At 44.8% G+C, this 19,766-nt stretch overlaps 1 protein-coding gene across 1 annotated transcript in view; it reads left to right on the top strand.

Annotated features, from left to right (window-relative positions):
* EFR3A (EFR3 homolog A) overlaps nucleotides 1–19,766 on the top strand; it is a 65,304-nt gene that overhangs the window by 15,214 nt on the left and 30,324 nt on the right. Inside the window, exons 3-9 of the mRNA XM_090283352.1 lie at nucleotides 5,228–5,304; nucleotides 6,645–6,772; nucleotides 8,000–8,150; nucleotides 11,181–11,302; nucleotides 14,520–14,669; nucleotides 15,282–15,419; nucleotides 18,398–18,476. Of these exons, the coding sequence (XP_090139478.1) occupies nucleotides 5,228–5,304; nucleotides 6,645–6,772; nucleotides 8,000–8,150; nucleotides 11,181–11,302; nucleotides 14,520–14,669; nucleotides 15,282–15,419; nucleotides 18,398–18,476 (845 nt within the window). The remainder of the gene's footprint in view (nucleotides 1–5,227; nucleotides 5,305–6,644; nucleotides 6,773–7,999; nucleotides 8,151–11,180; nucleotides 11,303–14,519; nucleotides 14,670–15,281; nucleotides 15,420–18,397; nucleotides 18,477–19,766) is intronic.

Raw genomic sequence — 19,766 nt, 5'->3', positions numbered from 1 at the left:
TCAGAAGATTTTGGAGGCCACAGAGCTAGAGTCTTGAAGTGATGAATTTTTTAATCTGATAGAAGAAACAGTCTGTCTCTTTCACCTTGGTAACTGATGTCCTCTGCCAGGTCTAAAAATAAACCATTACGGGTTGCAAGTGATTCCATTGATACTGTCGTCTCTGCGTCAGAGAAATTATATTGTTCCGGCATTTACTTAGTGGACAGTGTACTATTTTTGTCGTTTTTTTGATTCTTGTAGCACATATTAGAGCAGATCTTAAGTTCATTTTATCCGTTAACTTTGGGTCTATATTCATTTAGTAAAGAAACATTTTTTGTAAGAATGCTGTATTTCAGACGTGCACAGCAATGAATAAGCAATGAGCTTTATGTTGGAGTCACGTTCTAGTTCTAAAGACATACGTATATAAATAAGTACAGTAAGTTGTTATGGGTGCTGTGATAGCAATGCACGTAAAGGACTAGAACCCAGTAATCACAGCCATTCCCGCTAGAAGTATGAAATGTAGTGAGCCCTAAACATGCCAGTTGTTTTGAATTCCTAATGCATAACAATTAAGACTTAACTGAGGAAAGGTAAGTGCTATGCAGAAGGTATAGATACTGTAATCTTCTGCTTTTACAGATCACCCTAATCCAGAGTCGTACACCTTGATTCCTATAATAGCATCTGAATATTCCTCAACTCCAGTGACAGTGTTAGTAAGTTACTTTTGTTTTAGAGGATAGATTTATCCCCAGTACCCGGCGCCGTGGTGGTATTTAATAATAGAGACACTAATAGGTTAATAGTAGTTTACTAATGGAGTCATTACTATTTCCAGTTAGAGTTAAATTATCATTGAATAATATAGTTAGTTGAAAGTATAAGTAGTTTATTTTTAAAGGGGTCTTTATTAATTATCCAAACCCTTGAACTTAGAGTTTCATAGGAAGCCAATGTTGTCACAAACTAGGAGTACACACCGGCGGACCCACCCCTGAGAAATGAGCAGAATTCTCCCAGAACCTGTGTGCCCGTGCGCCTGACCCATGCCGCGAGGGCTCCTCTGCTGCTCCTTGGCTTTCTCTGAATAGATTGGGACAGGTTGGAAGTTCACTCTGAATCTCACCGTCCAAGAAGGAAGGTGCTAGAGGTCGACGCATCTCCGAGCTCTGTGGGAGGTGGGGACTGGGGGACATTGGGGAGTCCACGTGGGAATGGTGTGAGAGGCCGTGGGAGAAGAACTCATCTTTGAGCGTCTTTAAAGAAGAAATGTTAAATTTAGGAGTATGCAGATTTTACTAAAAACTTTGTCACATGTTTTTAAGTGACTTCTACATTCCAGGGAATATATATATCAATTTAGTACTCCTAACCCCGAGAGGCAGGTAAAAGGATTTCCCCGTTTATTGAGCAGCTCCCCCATGAGCCTGGCACTTCTTGGGGGGGTCATAATTTTTCTCTTTCAACTCTGCCCCAGTTCCATTTTCTCATAGACTTTCCGATTCTCCGAAGTGTATCGTTAGCGGGATTCTGGATCCCACCTGCTGCAGGAGACTAGTGGGTCGCTTTCCTATGTGCTGGACCTAAAGCGAAAGGAGGGACTCGTGACTCAGACCTGCTAGTTGCTTCAGACTTGGGGCATATGCTTCGCCCCTTTTTTCCTTCGGGAAGGAGACAGTTGGGAAGAGGTGGGAATGTGAGGACTTTGTGGGAAGAGCTAAGAAGCAGGGATGAGGAGGAGTTAAAGGAACGCTTTAAGGAGGGCAGGTGTTAAATGTGCTTATTTTTTTATTTGATCTTTATGAAAATCCCTCTTATTAAACCAGCAGAGCACGTACTTTAACAGTATCTTGTTGAAGCCATTTGGCCCTGCGAGCAGAATTTGATATGGATATTATCAAGTTCTTGATAGCTTTATATTTGATATCAACAACCAGTTGGATAAGTTACATTACGTTAGTGCCCTCTGCTAATTAATTACAAGTAAAGTGAACTCAGCACTTCCTGAGCAGCAGGTGAAGGATCTGGAAGCAGGAAGGTCGCCTAGAAAACGGTCTCTGACAACATGAGAGACTATGTCCCGGTCCCTGCAGCTGAACTGGAAAAGCCTTATGAATTGGCTTCGACAAGGGAGTCACCCACAGTTCTGTGCCTGAGTAGGTCCACCGCATTGTCGTTCTTCTTGTGATGCTGATGAGTGCGCTCTTCTCTTACTTAAGAAAGTTGGTACTTACTTCTTCTATGACTACTGTTGACAGAGTTGTTTTAACCTCCTAATGTCGTCCATATGTTCTCATTTCATAGGAACCTGAGTAAGTGTAACGTTTTCAGCCTGGTTTTCTGTATCTTCTCTATAGCTGGTAGCTTCTCCTTTACAGTAAGCGGTCAAGAAGGTGTTTTTATTTCGTTTCGTTCGGGGCGTTGTGAGGAGCCTGGAAGTGGCGGTTTGTTTTCCTGCACGAGGCTGTGTTCCCCTTGGGTCAGACTCGCGCCTGCGTCCGGTCCCCGGTCGTGCTGGGTGCAGGGCCGAAGTGTTTGATTTAGAAACCGTTCGGTGCTTGAGTTTAGTGCGGCCGCTGCCCTTGGAGCCATCAGATAGAGTTGGCCTCTCGGCCCCTCTCCTTACCAGCTGCGTGATGGACAGACGGGCCCCCGGAGCCCCCGTCTCCTCATTTCCCGGACAGGGGCCGGCAGCCGCTCGGCGAGAACGGGTGGGAGCACGCGGGTCATGCTGTGAGTGACCGCTGGTGCAGCGCTGTACGCAGGGTGGCCGGGAAGGGGCGGCTACCCCACCGGCGCCGGCGTCGGCCTTGGCAGCTCATTGTGACCCATCTGGGATGTCTGTTGTGCTTTTCACAAGCTTAGTTCCCGGCAGAGGCCATCACGTTGGTGGGAACAGTGTCACAGGGCCTCGCGCCGGCTCCTCCTGCGGCAGTGCCCCTGTCGCTGCACCGCTAGAGCAGCTGCCGTTGTACTGAGCGCTCCCTGTATGTTCCGCCCTTAAGGAGAACTCTGTGTACATCTGTATTTAATTTCCCAATAAATACGAAAAAGGATGAGTATCTCTGTGTAACTGTTGAGAAAACATCCGCGAAGTAGGAGAAGGCAGCCCGCCCGCCCGGCTGGGCAGCGCGAGGCCGCGGGGGAGCCCCAGCCCTGCACCCCGGGCCGCCCGCTTGGCGCTGGGCCTTTCCGCTCCCTCGTGTCCCCAGGAGACCTGAGCTTTCTGAAGGGAGGCCTGCATGGTGTGTGTGTTCCAAGTTCACATTTATAAAAGCAATATATAATAGCAGACGTTGGCAGTGTAAATGAAACAATAGCTTATTAAGGATCCTTAACTATTGGAAGTCACGTAACTTCCCATCCTGATGGGAAGGCCACAGCTCTGAGAATTGGTTTTTAGTCCCGTTGCCAGCTGTCCCTGACAGCCCGTGGCCTTGACTGTTTCTTGGGCTCGTATTGGTGTCAGCAAAGTATCCGTTTTCATCTTCTTGTCAGGCTGTAAGCTTCCCTCGCGGCAGCGGCACCTCACTGAGTTCCCCGTGGGCGTTAGCCTCCCACGCAGGTTTGATTTTAACCGGTGTCCTCGTACTCACGCTGGCCTGACGCCTGTGTGTGTTACGGACAGTAAACAGAAGTCTGGCTTCGGCTTATTTGGCTGTTACCCTTGTTTCTTCTTTCTAATAATCAGACCTGTGTTTCGATTTTGGACTCTAGAAGAGAGTTCAGGTATTTTGGTGTTAGTTAATATGGGGGAGAAAACCCTAATGGACTCTTTGGTATTGTGTGTCCTCTATTATAAAGTAAAAAAAATCCTGAACAGTGGATAGGACTTTGTATTGTCAGCCTGAGAGTGGACTGCATCTAGCACGATGCCGCACAGAAGGCGCGAATGAAACACTGGGAGGGCGAAGAGCTCGCCCACTGACGCCCACTGCCAGCCTGGGTCAGGCTGGTTGTGGCCTGTGCCCGGCGCCCAGTCGGCACTGGGGGGGTGGCTGCGTGCGTGAGTGGCACATACATACTTCATGAGCGAGGCGAGAGCTGGAGGGGCCCCGCGGAGCGTTACTGGATAAGGTGGCAGCAGCTGTCTGCTCAGGGCTGAGCCCGTCTCGCTTCCTGCTCAGCTGTTCTCTCGTGCCGTGTCTTGGTGTTTCAATACATGCAAATGCACGCTTGTACAGTGACACTATACCCCCGTTTCCTAAATCAGGAGAATAATCCTGTAATGGCTCAAGACCAGAATTGCTATTCAGTTATAAGTCTGCAGGGCAAGAAAGCTGAGTATTCCGACTTCCATAGCTCTTCCCCGGTAGCTGGGGTGCCTTGTCTGATGTCGTGGAGACACTTAACGGCACCAGAGTGAGCCCCGGTCTCCTGGGTCCAGACCCAGTGCTCCTTCTAAGACATCAACAACTCAGGGATACAGGGCAGCCTGTGAGCATTTTAAAGCATTCCTGGGCTTTCCTTTGAGCTTGTTTCCCATCTGTTGAAGCTTCTTATATGATTCTTATGTAGATAAAAGTATTAGCTGTTTTCACCAGCGAGGAGTGAACTGTCATTTTTTAAGACCACTGTGGCTGGAGCTGAGGGAATTGGGTCCGGCAGAGGGAGTGGGGAGTAGGGGAGGCAGGAGGAAGGGGTGCAGAGGGTAGTGTGGGATCAGGGAGGCGGCAAGGGGGTAGCGGTTATGTATTTGCCTATAAATTTGTAGGGTGAATTCTGCAGGGGGTGTGCGTGTGTGTGTATGTGTGTGTGTGTGTCTACTTTCACACACACGCCCCAAAACAGCTTGGTTTTGAGCTTTGGAATAACTCATTAGTGTACTCATTTTGACCTGGTATCTTTGGGGAGGGGCGAAGAAATTTAATTCTCTCTCTCTTTTTTTTTTTTATCCTTACTGGAGTGTGTGTTTACTGATTTCAGAGGGTAGGGGGAGAGACACGGGGCGGGGGGACCATCAGCCGGTTGCCTTCTTTGCACGTCCGGACTGGGGACTGAACCCGTAACCTTTTTGATGGAGGGGACGACACTGCAACCAACCGAGCCTCCTGGCCAGGCCACACTTTCTCATTTCCTAATCAGTAACTGAATTCGTGTGCCTTTTTCTGTTGGTGGCAGTTTGAACTTTCCCCGCTTTATTTTAAATAACCCTTAACATTTAGAAACTTGAACTTCTGGGCCCATTTACAGGATGAATAACCTCTGCACCTTCTGGTTTTGTTCTCTTGGACAGGAGTGTGCTGCTGCTGTTCTGCTTTGCGTCCTCGCTACAAACGCCTGGTGGACAACATATTCCCGGAAGACCCAAAAGTAATTTGATCTACATCTACCGACCCCACCCTTTGCTGACCCATCCTCCCCCCTGCTGACCTCCCTAAGGTTTCCCTAATTTCATTTCTCTACTTTTACCCCTGAATCTCACCCTGTACTCTTGCTATTTTTATACTTCTTTCTTTTGCTTTTAAACAACCAATGCTTGCTGTCTGATTTTCAGATCCTTTTCATAGGTTAGGCATACATTTGGAACGATGGACAGGTGATGTTCTGTCTGTAGTTCCTAAATTTAAGTAGTAGCACTCACCAAACCGCGACGAGCCGGTGCCAGATTACCTGTGCGAAATGCTCAGGTGCACCTGTGACCGCTCACCGGCTTCCTGCGCTCACCACACGCGCAGACAAGTGACCACGCACTTACAGACCGTACCCTGTGGACGGACGTGGGGCGGGGACGTGAAGAGCAGGGCGCTCCCGGAGGAGCTTCGGATGCTCTCTGGTTGGGATTCGGGAGAAGGAAGAATAGAACTGGCCACACACAGTTTTTAGAACAGAATTCAAATGTGAAGTAAGAATCTTCCAGGCAGAGTTTGTTCTCTTTCTACTTAAATTCTTACACATTTTTACACAAGTTACTTCACCGTAGAAGATTACTGGTTTCAAAGCAACTGGGTTTAGTTTAAAAGGTTTTGTTTTGCCACTCTTGAAATTTTCTAAGACTCCTTTGGTCTAGTGTTTGTGGATATGAATAAAAATTGTTAACATGGGCTTGATTTCCAGAATTTGCTTTATTTTAAAAGGTAGCCAACAATAGAAGCCTTTTGGCTGTCTTAACATTATTTTATATATCTCATGAGCTTTACCTGATTTTAAATCAAATCTGATTTAAACATTCAGCTATTTGAGGAGGCTAATCAATTAAATACTGTTGGCTGCCAGATGGCCTGCGTCATCTGTGGCATCTAAAAAGCCCTGAGACCCGGGTCCTGTCTTTAAGGGGCTTTCCCTCCGCTGACCGATGCAAAGCGAAGGCATGCTAAGTATTAAATCACAGTGCGGAAGTCAGTAAGTGGAAGGCTCAGTGAAGCAGGTTGGGGGGCTTCCTTTCAGGCAGGGACGAGTCCCTGGGGATTGGCCAGCTCTGGGAAGCATTCTCCGAGAGATGAGGTTTGCTGAGCTTTGAAAGACGTGCACCGTCTGGCGAAGTGGTATCCAGAATAGTGAATATCACCACTGAGGAGGCCGTACCCAGAAAGGTTCAGCATAAATATGGCTTAATCGCCAATCCAGAAAGGGAAATATGCAGCAAGCAACACTTAGAAATACAAAAAATAAGCACGAAAATATAGATAACCTCTACCTTGTTTTATTTTTAGGATGGCCTTGTTAAAGCCGATATGGAGAAATTGACCTTTTATGCAGTGTCTGCCCCAGAGAAACTGGATCGAATCGGCTCTTACCTGGCAGAGAGGTTGAGCAGGGATGTTGTCCGACACCGCTCTGGGTAAGGAAGGTCATTGCTGCTAGCAGTCTGTCTGTGGGAAACGCTCCCTGGGCTGAATCTCCCCTTAAATTACTTTGCCATCTAGCCAGGGAAAAGTTGTATATAGAGGATCAAACAGCGTCCCATGCAAGGAAAAGGGTAATACCGTATGGATGCCGCGGCTCTCATTCCTTCCCTGGTGCTCCGATTGTAAGAGTAGACTTCTGGCGGGTAATGGAGTTGCTTTAGCCTAAGCACCATTACTCTCTGAGACTTCTCTAATGGCAGTAGCAGAAATTGACTCCCTTAGTCTATTAGTCTGACACAGTAATCTAAAAGCCAGGCTCTAAATTGAAAACCAAGAGAAGGACCCTGTTAACCAACAGATTTTTAACACAGCTTCGGTTTTACCTCTCAGAAGAGTTACGGAAGAGAACTATATTATAGTAGGCTCAGGCGTTAAGGTTCAGAAGTTGTAAGCCTGCCGATTTGAAGTGGTGCTTGCTGTAAAGCTCCTCATAAATACAGGTCTGCCACCTAGTCCCGTCTATGAGCGTGGGCAGTGGTAATCTGTGTCATTCAGGGTAACTGCCTCCGCATGTTGTCATTTTGTGGTCCTGGCCTCTCAGAGCACCTTGTTCTCCGGGGGATGTGTGTTGGCTTTCTCTGCTGTTACCACGTAGGACATTTTTGGGAGTCTTGACACAAATAGTCTTATGGTTGATTACTGAAGCAAAGTTAACTAAAGTCTGACTTTTAATTTTTAGTACAAGCTTTAAAATTCAGTGAATTGCAAGGTAAATTTATGAGACACTTCCTTATAATCTGTTGTTGCTGATGATGTTTTATATATTCATGTTTACAGATACTGATAATGTTGGAAATGTAGGCACATTGCTTATAATAATTATTTGGATCAGATACAGAAAATATGGTTAAAAGTCTGGAAAAGAGAAAATGTCTTTGTTTACAAAGACAAATGTACAAGGAAGCTCCGACAGCCCTGAGGAGGAGGAGGAGGAGGAGGAGCAGGAGCACAGTCTAGTGCCGTCCCGCTCGGCCTGAGGGCTGATTTAGTATACCTGAGACCGTCGGGGCTCGGGAGAAGTGAGGTTCCACTTCGCAACTGCTGAATTCGCCTCCCTATGTTCTGTGCACTTAATAAACCTACTTTAGCCCCTCCGGTGAGAAGCGCCCCGAGTTAAGGCGGCCGGACGCGCTCTGACACGCTTGCCCTCTCACACGCAGGTACGTTCTGATTGCCATGGAGGCGCTGGACCAGCTTCTCATGGCCTGCCATTCGCAGAGCATCAAGCCGTTTGTAGAAAGCTTTCTTCACATGGTAGCGAAGCTTCTGGAATCGGGGGAACCAAAGCTTCAAGTTCTTGGAACAAATTCTGTGAGTGATCATTACTAATTTTAGGTTTAATTAGCATTAGCTTACCCAGAATTACTCTTCTGAGAATGTCTTCCCCCGGAAACACAAAGAAATGCTCTGGACAACCAGTACAGATGTAGACGCTCAGGTCACTTTCTCTCTGGCTTTTTCTGTTGTTGCTGTGAAATCTGCTGCTAACCCATCAGAAGGCAACAGAAGATCCGCTGGCCGTGAAAGTAAGGGTCTCTCTCCCACCCTACACGACTTCTGAGCCCTTCCTGCGCCGCATTTGTTTCCCCTGTCCCGAGCCGTTGTTCGTTAGGCACAGGCCGGGCTGGGGCAGGCACGTCCGCCAAGGAAACGAAGATGCAGGGAGACCGTCCTCCTCTTGTCCTTACGTCTGTAGTGCAGCGTTCCATCCCTCAGGTCCCCCTGCATCTCTGAGGGAGCTGGCAGGCGCTCAGCCGATCTGTGTGTGCCCGTCCAGGCTTTTGTCAGCAACTAACAACCGATGAGGAGTTGGAGCTAAACAGCCTGTCCAAAGACACAGCGAAGTACCCCTGCAGGTAACAGCTGCAGTGCCAGGTCTCCCCTCCTCCAGAGCTTGTGTTCTGTATATAAGTGCACTCCTTATTGCGGACTAGGGTCTAGGGGAAGCACAGGCTGCTTGCCTTTTTCTTCCTCCTGTATTCAGTTGATCCTTCCCACTTTTTTCAAGCCTCATCACTATTCTTAACCTTTATCTTTAAATATTGTTGCCAGTTGCCCGTAGGGACCAGGCCCTGAGATCATTAGCTTCACTAACGCAATGGTTCTCAACCAGGGCAACTCTCCCCACTCCTGCCCCTCCCTGATCATTTGATTTTCCGTGCAGGATGGGGACTATCAGTGGTATCGAGGATGCTGCTAAACATGCTAGAAATAATACGCAGCACAGTCCCCACAGCAAAGAATATTTTGTGTCCAAAATTTTGTTAGTACTTAGTGTGAGAAACTCAGCTTCTAAAGAATTTCATTGCTGCTGCTTTTTATTGTACCTTTTGAAACAATCGAATTCTCCAGTTACATTTTTAAGTGAAAAAGTTAGGACTTACTTTTTACTGAGTACATTGGATGTACAGGGCATTTTGTGACCTCTTGTCTGGTTCTCATTTGAACCTCTTTACAACCGTGTAAGCTAAGTGTCTCATTCCACGTGTCACACGTGGGGTTAGTCAGTCCAGGATCCAAGTCTGGAGCCCTCTTTCTGCTCAGAGCCTGCACCGGACTGCGCCTCACCTGTCTCCCCTTCCGCGTCTGGTAGGAAGTCCCTTCTGCTTCTCGGCGTACTTCAGCACAGAGCACATAGGGTCCGGGTGTCCGAGAGCTCGCGGGGCGCAAAAGAGCTGCTCCGCCCAGGCAGGGGGAGGGTCGCTTTGCACCTCCATCCTCTGCAGCACAGCCGCTCCTCCTCAGGCTCCCGGGCGGCAGGAGCCGCGTCTGGAAGTGATCACGCAGCTCATGCAGTTACTTGGGGCTGTCGGTAGATGGATAAAGAATAAAGTAAAGTTTTTCCCCCTGAAAGTTTTTGCAGTACTTGTAATATTTTAATGGTCAAGTTTTTATTTCTGATTAATAGTTTTCTAATTTTAAAAGTAATATATGTTTATTGTAGCAAGTTTGGAAAATGCTAGAAAATGTAAAAGTAAACAAGACACCTGTAATTCCAATATTCAGAAGTACTCCTTTAATATTTTTATTCTTAAAATATGTATTAGAAAATAAGGAACATACTGTATATAGACTTTTGTGTGTATGTTTTTTATTTATGTTTTTAAGTATTTTCACATGTCATTTAATATTTATTTTTATGAAAAGTATAAATATCTTCCGAAACTATTCACATGGTTTGTGTGTAGTTACAGGAATCTTGAAAATTAATGCCCAACCCAGGTCTGTAATGCCAGTTTCACCGTGTACTATGTCACTTTGGCCAAATAATTTAACCCATGAATTTCAGTGTTCCAGTCAATACAGTGGGTATAAATGACACATTCTTTACAGGGTTATTGGAATAATTAAGTAAGAATTCATGTGCAAGCACCTAGCACAGTGTGTGATAGAAAATAGGTAATGAATTTCAGTTTAATCTCCAGCAGGTGTATTGTTTGTGGGGTTTTTTCTAGATAATATGAATCATATAAAAATATAATTTAAAACAGATGACTTAGCTCTGGCTGAATTAATTTAAACTGCTATTTCAGTTTTGTTTCCTGGAGAATATCAGTAAACTTGGTTGAATAATTCTTTTGGGTATAGCCTTCTAAAGCCATTGGTCTTCATCCTGGCAGGTTGTTTACATATATACTGTATTTAAATTTGCCAGCAAACCAACAGTTTATTGCTTTAGGCTATTTAGTATACAGAATTAATAAATCACCAAAAGAATAAGAAAGCTAAGGAGAAAAGGTAGCGCATATTAAGGAATCCTAGGGCCTGGTCTGTGATTCATGTAGGATATTTAAAATTTCCTAGATATAGGGTTAGTTCCTTTTCTTCTATCAGTAGAAAGAAAGTAGAATGAATTCTACCCATCTCAGCAATTTTCTCCTCTACTGAGCTTATGCCCCTTATTCCTTTCTTGTATTATTTGTATAAATATTACTCATCCATGTGCTCTGTGACAGCTGTCCAGAAAGAGCTCCTACCCACAGTCAAGAAAGAAAACGCCCTTAGGTTTGGGCCTGAGAGGCCGTCACTACAACCAGCACCCCCAGCAAATGTGGGCGACTGTTAGAGTCAGGCCTTTCCTTCTGGAAGGCGTCAGCTCGCTTGCTCAAAAGGAACCGGATTAGCACGTTATACTTAATATTTATAATGTTACATCCTTGGTTTTCTACAGTTCATTGTCAAAATATTGTTTTTGTATATATGTGGTGTTCATGATATTTTAATACATTTCATATGCTTGTTGGATATTTTTTGCTAATGTAACAAGGAATGAATAAAAGTGAGTGTGTTTAGTTCACACTTTCAAAAAGATAACGCATTTATATTGTTTATATTTTTTAGTTTGTCAAATTTGCAAATATTGAAGAAGACACGCCGTCCTATCACAGACGTTACGACTTCTTTGTATCTCGCTTCAGTGCCATGTGTCATTCCTGCCACAGTGATCCGGAAACACGAACAGAGTAGGTAATGTTTTACTCCGGGGTTCATGGAGCTGTTTACTGGTGAATGCCGTGTTTCTGTCTGTCACGTAACGACTGCTGGGGGAAAGGTGAAAACACGTGCTCTGTTCCTTACATACAGCTTCTCAAGGAGCAGATTTGAGTGTGGTTTCTCAACTCATTGCAAATAAGTATTTTTTTAAAGTATTTTTATTGATTATGCTGACAGTTGTCCCAGTTTTCCCCCTTTTCCCCCCTCTCCCCAGTACCCCTCCCCATTCCAGCAATTCCCCCATCTCATTGGTTCATGCCCATGGGCCGTGTGTGTAAGTTCTTTGGCTTCTGCATTTCCTATACTGTTCATAACGTCCCCCTGTCTATTTCGTACCAGCCAATTATACTTCTTAGTCCCAGCACCATTTCCCCATTTCTCCCCTTCCCCCTCCCAGCTGATAATCCTCCAAATGATCCCCATACCTATGATTCTGTTCCTGTTCTGGTTGTTTGCTTAGTTTTTGTTTTTAAGATTCAGTTATTGATAGTTGTGAATTTGTTGCCTTTTTAATGTCATGATTTTGATCAAAACTTCTGTGTGAGAAGCTGTTAACAGAAATTTTCCTCAGTGTCATTTAGGCTCCTGATGTTCTTCCTTTGTTGTGAGGGTAAAGCCGTAGATGGTGATGATGACTGTAACTATCTTTTAATAATTTAGATCCTGTTTCTCCCAGGTGCCACTAAAATCCCCCCACGCCCCCCCCCAAAGGACATCAAAAACTACTTTATAAAACTGTTCCCTGTTCTCAGGAGCTGACATTAAAATGTTAATGGGGCAAGAAAGTATAAAGGTTATCTAAAGAAAATGGCAGTGTTTTCAAGATTACAAGTTTTGCTTTCTTTTAAAATATAGAACATATCCAGAATGTAGATATTTTTCACTATTATAAGGATTAATAAACTGCACATACACATTTCCCAAATTAGGGTTGAGGTGAGTTCCATGTATAAACCAATGTAGGTGAAAAGTGTGGATGATATCCATAAAATTCATGAAAGGATGCATTTTAAGAAATTTAAATACGTATTACGTAAGTTATCTTAATTTTAGGTATTTAGCGCCCCCTAGTGAAAGAAATCGTCTTTGGAAGGTAGAACTATTTTCATGTCACATTTTTCACTATTGTTTACAAAAAGAAACTTTAAATTTTCTATACACAGATAAAAGACCTTGTAGTACCTGTTCCTGACTTTAGGTCTTTCCGGTATTATATGATATTTGAAATTCCAAAATTACAACATTCCATTTGAATCACTGTAAAACAAATGAGTGACCTAAAATGCTTGGCCACACTTGAGGGTTTGATTTTTTTTTTTTTCCTGCTTTGCCTTAATTAACTAAATGTCCTGGTTTTCTTCAGCCATGTTTATATTCCCTTTCAGAGTCCCTTTTAGATTTAGATACTGGGTATCAATCCCTTAATTTTAGCAAAACCCTGTCGTGTAGAACTCAGGGGCATGTAGGCATGTGCAGTGGAAGAAATGGGAAATGGGTCTGATCACGGCTAAGGTTTTCCTAAAATATTTGCCTTGCAGAAGCAGATCCCACATGAGAAGTCATGCATCACAGTCTTAAGCTGTAATTTCTTGAGCAGCCTTCGGCTGTGGTAGAAATAACAATCATTATCGTCATCGTAACGCTTACCGCGTGAGCAGACTAACTACTGAGGGCCTACTGTGTGCTGGTCTGTTTAACCCTTTGTTGGATAAGCACTCAGCCTGCATTAACTTATTTAAACTGTACAGGCGTCCTATGCTTTAGGTAAGACAGTTGCTCTAGGTGACTGACAAGGAAACCATAAAGTATTTCTGAGGTCATGGCGAGAATATATGGGCTCGGCCAGGCGCTGGGTCTGAACTGGTTGCCCACTGTGTATCTGCAGCAGCAAAGTCGTCCCTGCCTCCCCCGGACGGGGACAGCGCCCGCTGCCCGCTCTGCTTAGGCCACTGCGTCAGGAGGCATGAGCCACCGTCCTCCTGTCATCCCGTCTGCTCCACCTTGTCACCCAAGGAGTGGCCGCGGGTGTGCGAAGCAGACACCTCTGTGGTGGCATCGGGCCCGCCCGCTTGTGGGAGCTGGGGAGCCTGTCACCCTTTCCATGGCCCAGGAAGCAGCGCAGTGACCCAGCTCCCCAGCCCACGCGCTTCCTCGCCTGCTCGGTGCTCATTACTGTTACCGTCGCCTCCGCTGGTCTGCGTGCGCCGCCCCCGAACACGCGCCGGCTCCCCCGGGGCTGGGAGGCTGGGAGGCGCTGGGGCCCCCTCCCCGTAGCTGCTTTCTGCTCGTAGGCGGCGGGAGAGGGTGCTGGGTGAGTGAGTCGCCCTCCCACGATGGATGTGTGCGGTGGTGGCGGGGAAGGAAGCCGCGCTCAGGTTTGGCCCGGAGCGCGCCTTGGGGCGGAGGGACCGCCGCCAGTGTGCCCCGGCTCCCATGCGCTGTCCTGTCTGGTTCTTGACCCTGCAGCTTACACACGTGTGTGAGAGGGAGGGAGAGCTTGAGGAGGCTGGGGCTGTGGGCTGAGACGGGGGTGGGGTGGGGGGGCAGCATCGTCTCACTGTGGGGTGCGTTCTAAGTCACAGATACACGTGATAATGTCTGTCAGGACGCACAGGCATGTGCATGTATGCATGGATGTGGCGGGGGTCACCCGCACTCCGTTTTGATCCTTCTCATTTGTCAGACCGCGGAAGGAACGAGCTCAGTATCCCAGTCTTCCCTGGGGGTGGGCCAAGGGGGTGAGAGCCTCTGGGGAAGGGACACGGGAGGTCTGAGCAGCACTGAGGGGCTTCAGAGAGGATGCCCTGTGTTTGCTCGGCCTCCCAGACGAGCCGGCCCGGCAGGCAGCGGAGCGAGCCTGGCTCCTTACTCCAAACTGTTGTCATCCTCTTAAGGAAAGCCCGATGCTTCTGAGTAAATGCTCTTATTAGAAATTATATTTAGACTGGGTATTACTACATTTTATAGTCATTTCAGACATTGAATGCTGACTTTAGAAAGACAGTATTGAAAGTAAGTCCCTTCTGGAGCTGCTTCATCTTTTTGTTCATCTTAGATTATTGAAATTTTAATTTCTCAGACTTGTGTTATGAGGTAACAGTATTTACTTGGGACTCATTATGTTAGCTGAACAAGCAGACTTGTTTAAATAACTTTTTTTCATGACTCAATTTTTTTTTTTAATAGAATTCGAATCGCCGGAATCAGGGGTATTCAAGGCGTGGTTCGCAAAACAGTTAACGATGAACTTCGGGCTACAATATGGGAACCCCAGCATATGGACAAAATTGTCCCATCGCTGCTGTTCAACATGCAGAAGATTGAGGAGGTCGACAGGTATTGCATGAGGACTTTAGGGTCGAGGGTGCACTGGCTTTGTACAGACGTCACACGCACTTATGTCCAAGGCCAGCTGGCAAGTTCTGTCTTTAGTGTGACATAAACAGCAGCCCCGTAAACTCGAGTGAGTTTAAATATGTGCCCTTTCTGAACGATTACTCATCTTTTGTGATCACATTAGGCTTAGTAGAGCACAGAATTGTACTCATACACTTAAGGTTTTATTTGTTTTAGAATAATTTTATACTTTACATGCTGGTTATTATTGAATATCCAAATTGGTATTTGAATTAATATTGCTTAAAGTTGCAAGGGTAAGGAATAGGAATTTTAGCTAAACTTACATTGTTCTTTAGAGATCCAGCATGATTTTTCATGGAGTTAGAAATAACCAGAATAATAATAATAATAATAGCTATTTACATTATCATTTTTTTTCAATGAAAGGGTTAAACTGTGTTTATTTCTTGCTCATTGTAAGCTATTTTGGGATAAAAAGAAAACGTTCTTTTACCGTTTGGAGAAGGAAAACCCCTCCTGCTTACCTGTGAGAACTGGGGTGAGGCTTCGTGCAGTCACGTTCATGTGTCATCTCCCCCCGCCCCCCAGTCGCATAGGCCCCCCTCCGTCTCCCCCGGCAGCTGACAGAGAGGAGAAGCCCGCTGTGCTGGCCGAGAACTGTTTCAGGGAGCTACTGGGTCGCGCGACCTTTGGGAACATGAATAACGCCGTGAGACCCGTTTTCGCGTGAGTAGTCCGTGTTTCCGCGGTGCTTTGTGACTACTGTGACAGGCCTTTCCTTGCACGAGGGCCTTGGTAAGGGAACGGGGTGACAGTGTGGGACGGTGCGGGCGGGGCCGGACGCCGCGGCGCCGGCTTTCGCTCCTTAAAGATGAAGTGCGCTCTCGTGCCTGATGCCGCGGGCATCACTTACCGTGGATTTCTGCACACGCACCTTGAACTGCACATGCAGAATATTAAAACAGATCTGCGTGTGGTAGGTCTTGTTTTGTTAACTTCTGTGGTCAGTTTCTTCTGTTTCCTGGCTTCCGTCCGGCTGTGGCTGGACTGCCCCAAGATCACATTCAGTTCTCTGTGTAAATTTCTTCTTACGCTTGTGACGAAGTCAGAGCCGAAATAGTAAATGTCCCGTTGGTAAGACACATTAGTGAGCTTTGACTTTCTCCACATAGACAGTATCTTTCAACCTTATCAAGGCATTGTGTTCTAACTCAGTCATTGGTGATGGAGCTGCTAATCATATTCTGTGTAATTTCTACCATTTCGCTGATCTTTCTTTTGATAATCATTTGTCTTGTCTTTTTCCCTTCCTGACTATAATAACTTTATAGCATTTATGAAGTAGTCTAGATGTAACATCTACAATTCTTTATTTAGAGCAAATGTTGGGGTTCAAAGTTGAGCTTTAGTTATAAGAGTATGTAAAATACAATATTATATTAAACATCAGAGAATGATTAGATTTTCCAAAGGATCTGTGATTTCACCCCCCACTCCCCCAATTATTAATTTAAAGACTCAATGGCCTTATAAAAATTATACTAAGAAATAATCAAAATGATGTCAAATGTAGTGAAAGGCCGATATATTTTTTAGTATCCAGACATGCTGATTTAAGAATTTCAGTTTTTATCTAAATACTTTTATGAAATATTATTTGAGAGGTACCCTATAAAGCCTTAAAAGTCTACAGAGCTTTCCTAAAATAATTACCCAATTACCTCTACTTGAGTACTTGAATTCAACTTGAAAGTGGGCTGTATTCCATGTAGAGTGTAATGAACTTAAATCCTGATTATGTGTCAGTTAATTTAATGTTAAATAGTTAATTATAAATTAGCTATTTAGTTAACTTAAAAATATCAAATGTCCTCTGCAAGTGAAGAAAGTGTCAGATATTTGGGGGAATATGTACATGAATAAAACTGTTACGGCCCTTAACAAATTTCATGGCTAATTGACATGCATTTATAATTAAGTATATACATAGATTATGACCAAAATTGCAATAGCGGTTCAGAACACAGAATTCAAGTTGAATTTGGGATATTGGTGGGGGTTTTGTTTTTTGTTTCTCAGAGATAGGCCGGGGTGGGTTAGGTAGGTTTGAGCAGGGTGCGGCGCGTGAGCAGGGGCAGAGGACGGCGTGGACCTCTGAGCAAGGAGCAGGGACTAGCTGCAGCCGTGGGCTGGAGTGGGGGCTGGAGTTAAAGGGCGGGGGGAGTACGAGGAAGGTGTTTAGGCTGCACTGCACAGGCCTTACGTGTTTATAGTTCAGTCTGTAGGTGACCGCTTTGCTACCAGTGAGTTGCTTTTGAATCTAGTTCTCTTGCTTTTAGAAGTGAGTTTTTCCTCTTAGACTGCTGTTGGTCTTCTCTTTGTCTTTACTGGGCTCCTAAACCTGAAGATGGGGGTTTTTCTCGGTCTTTGGTTGTTTTTAATTAGCAAAATCCCTAGTCATTGGCTCCTCAGATTCAGCTTGTGCTCATTCCGTCTTCGGTCTCCTGGAGCTCTGATTCGAAGTGTTGCTTAGGCCTTCTCCCTTCGTACTTCCTGTCTCTGAAACTCCCTTACTGCTCCTCGTTCGTTGCCTCCCTGTGCCACGTGCTAGGGAATTTCTTTAGATGTAGTCACTGATTCTTCATGCCTCCTTTGCCATTTCCTCCGGTAGTGTTTCTGGTGGCAGCCCCGTGTCTTCATATGTGAACGTTGTCGCTGGTTACTTTTCAGATCTGCCTGTCATCTTCGGTAGGCTTTTATTCGTTTTTCAGATTTTAACACCCTTTTTCTCTGTTTAAGTATAAAAATAAACTTATTTCAATATTTGAATCCATTAATTCCAATAATAGCTCTAGTGCTCAGGACTGGATCCTGCTGCCTCTCGTTCTTAGTGGTTCTTTACCTTGCGCGTTCTGTGAATTGGGGGTTTGAGCCCACGCTGACTGTAACTCCATCTGTGGGAATTCTCTGAGGCCTGGATCGGTGGTGTCTCTTCCACAGGAGGCTGTTTCCCTTCTGCTGAAGGCCCGGTCAGTGTCCCCAGGCACCACACTGAACTCATAACTCATTCCTGTCCTCAGGTTTCGAGCCGTACATTGTGTGCACTCTCAAACCAAGGTGGGTGCCTGGGTGCTGGGCGTGCAGACTCGTGTCTCTTCGTGGCTCCCCTCAGGGCCAGGGCCAGCACAGGCAGCGAATGGGCAGCTCCCACAACAGAGCATCCTCCCACATTCACTGAGGGCACCCCCTTTTAGGGGGTGCTGAATGGGTGTAAGGATTTCTGGTCTGATAGGCTGCCTTCCCTGGGTGGGCTCTAAGCTTGGTCTCCGGTCTCCTGGGTGTGCAGCCCTTAAAGCCATTGTAATGATGGGCCACTGAAGACCTGACGCTGTGCGTGGGGCCGCTGCTGCCTTCTCCGTGTGCTGCCCCTTCCTGGCCTTGCCCTTTGTGGGCTTTGGGATGAGTGGCTTTTCTTTCTGACCAGCTCCTCTAGGTGTTTATGTCTTATGTAATACATATTCCAGCCTTTTAGTGTTGGTGTTTATGAAAGACTGGCAATTGGGGGAAATACATATCATATTTCTGGAATTGGAACATTGGCTTTCTTTTAGATAATCTTTTCATCTCTGCATATGGACACGGGTTCTAGAGGGAAAAAAATGTAATAACAATAAATTATTAAATTTTCTCACTGTTAATTACAGGCATTTGGATCATCACAAACTATGGGATCCTAACGAATTTGCAGTTCACTGCTTTAAAATTATAATGTATTCCATTCAGGTAAGTGCTTTTGATTCTATATTGATAAGTATATCATCGAAGATATAGGACGCTGTAGGACAGCAATTTTCAACCGGTGTGCCCTGGGAATGTTTGGAACATGCGGTACCTGACTGTTTAGTCAGGGGCATTGATCTCTTTCCTTAGATTGTCAGATAAAAAATGACAGCAGCCAACACAGTCGCCATCCGCTGTGAATGAATTAAAATCATACCTATTTTTTTGTCAGGTTGGCAAAAAATATATTTTTTGGTGTGCCACAGAATTTTACTAATTAGTTTATGTGCCATGAGATGAAAAAGGTTGATAATCACTGCTGTAGGATATAAAATTAGTTCTTAGTGTATTTGTCTCATTTATTTTTATTTACCACTTAATAGTTTTTATTTGCCAAGATGGAAATATATCTAATAAAAAGAATGAAATGGGGGAGGGGAGGAATGAAAGCAAAATAAATTAATAAATGAGTCAGCAACCCCCACCCAAAAAAGAAAAAAAAAAAAAGAATGAAATGATTTTATGATGGTGCTGTTATTCTACATTTATTATATACAATGACTGTGTATTTATAGTTCCCTGATAAACTGGTATTGGAATTGATATTTATTACAGCAGCATAGCTGATAATAACAGCTACCATTTACTGAGTATTAGCTATGCTGTATTTCATGTATTGACTCCAGACTTTACAGTGCCCTGTGCTGGGACACTCCTGTACACTGCAGGGACCACCTCGGTTTACCGCAAAACCAGAGCAGGCCCAGTTAGCTCTTAACTATAGTGGGATCTTAGGTCTGTTGGGACACCACGTACATTTTTAATGCCATAAGAAGTCGTCATTCATTTAAAGGAGATAAGCTAGTAAGAAGGAGTACAGCTTTTACTATAGGTCATACCAGGATTTATATCTTAGATGTGCTGTTCACCGAATTTATGGGGTTTTTTAGACTGAGGTCCCAATATCATTCACTGTGATTGATCAGATTTATTTACATATCATAAAATTGCCTTTGTAAATTGCAAATCTCTCCTTTTCTTGATTTAAATTTCATCAGAAACACATTGATAAGATTTTCATTTGGATAATGGCTCTTGATTAGGTGGACGTTTTGACTGTTTCGCCTTACTGGTGTTCCCAGTAAGAAATAGTATTTATCTAGTTTGGGTTGGAGAGAAGTACTGTCGTATCTGTTTATTTTTTAACAACAGTTTGTTATCAGACTGTAAGAGTATATAAATGTTCTTTTTGAAATTACAGAAAAATATAAAGAAAATAAAAATTTCTCATGA

This window comes from Furipterus horrens, unplaced genomic scaffold (assembly GCF_987537825.1).
Source record: "Furipterus horrens unplaced genomic scaffold, mFurHor1.1.pri manual_scaffold_7, whole genome shotgun sequence".
Taxonomy (NCBI): domain Eukaryota; kingdom Metazoa; phylum Chordata; class Mammalia; order Chiroptera; family Furipteridae; genus Furipterus; species Furipterus horrens.
This window is presented reverse-complemented; position numbering and strand designations above follow the sequence as displayed.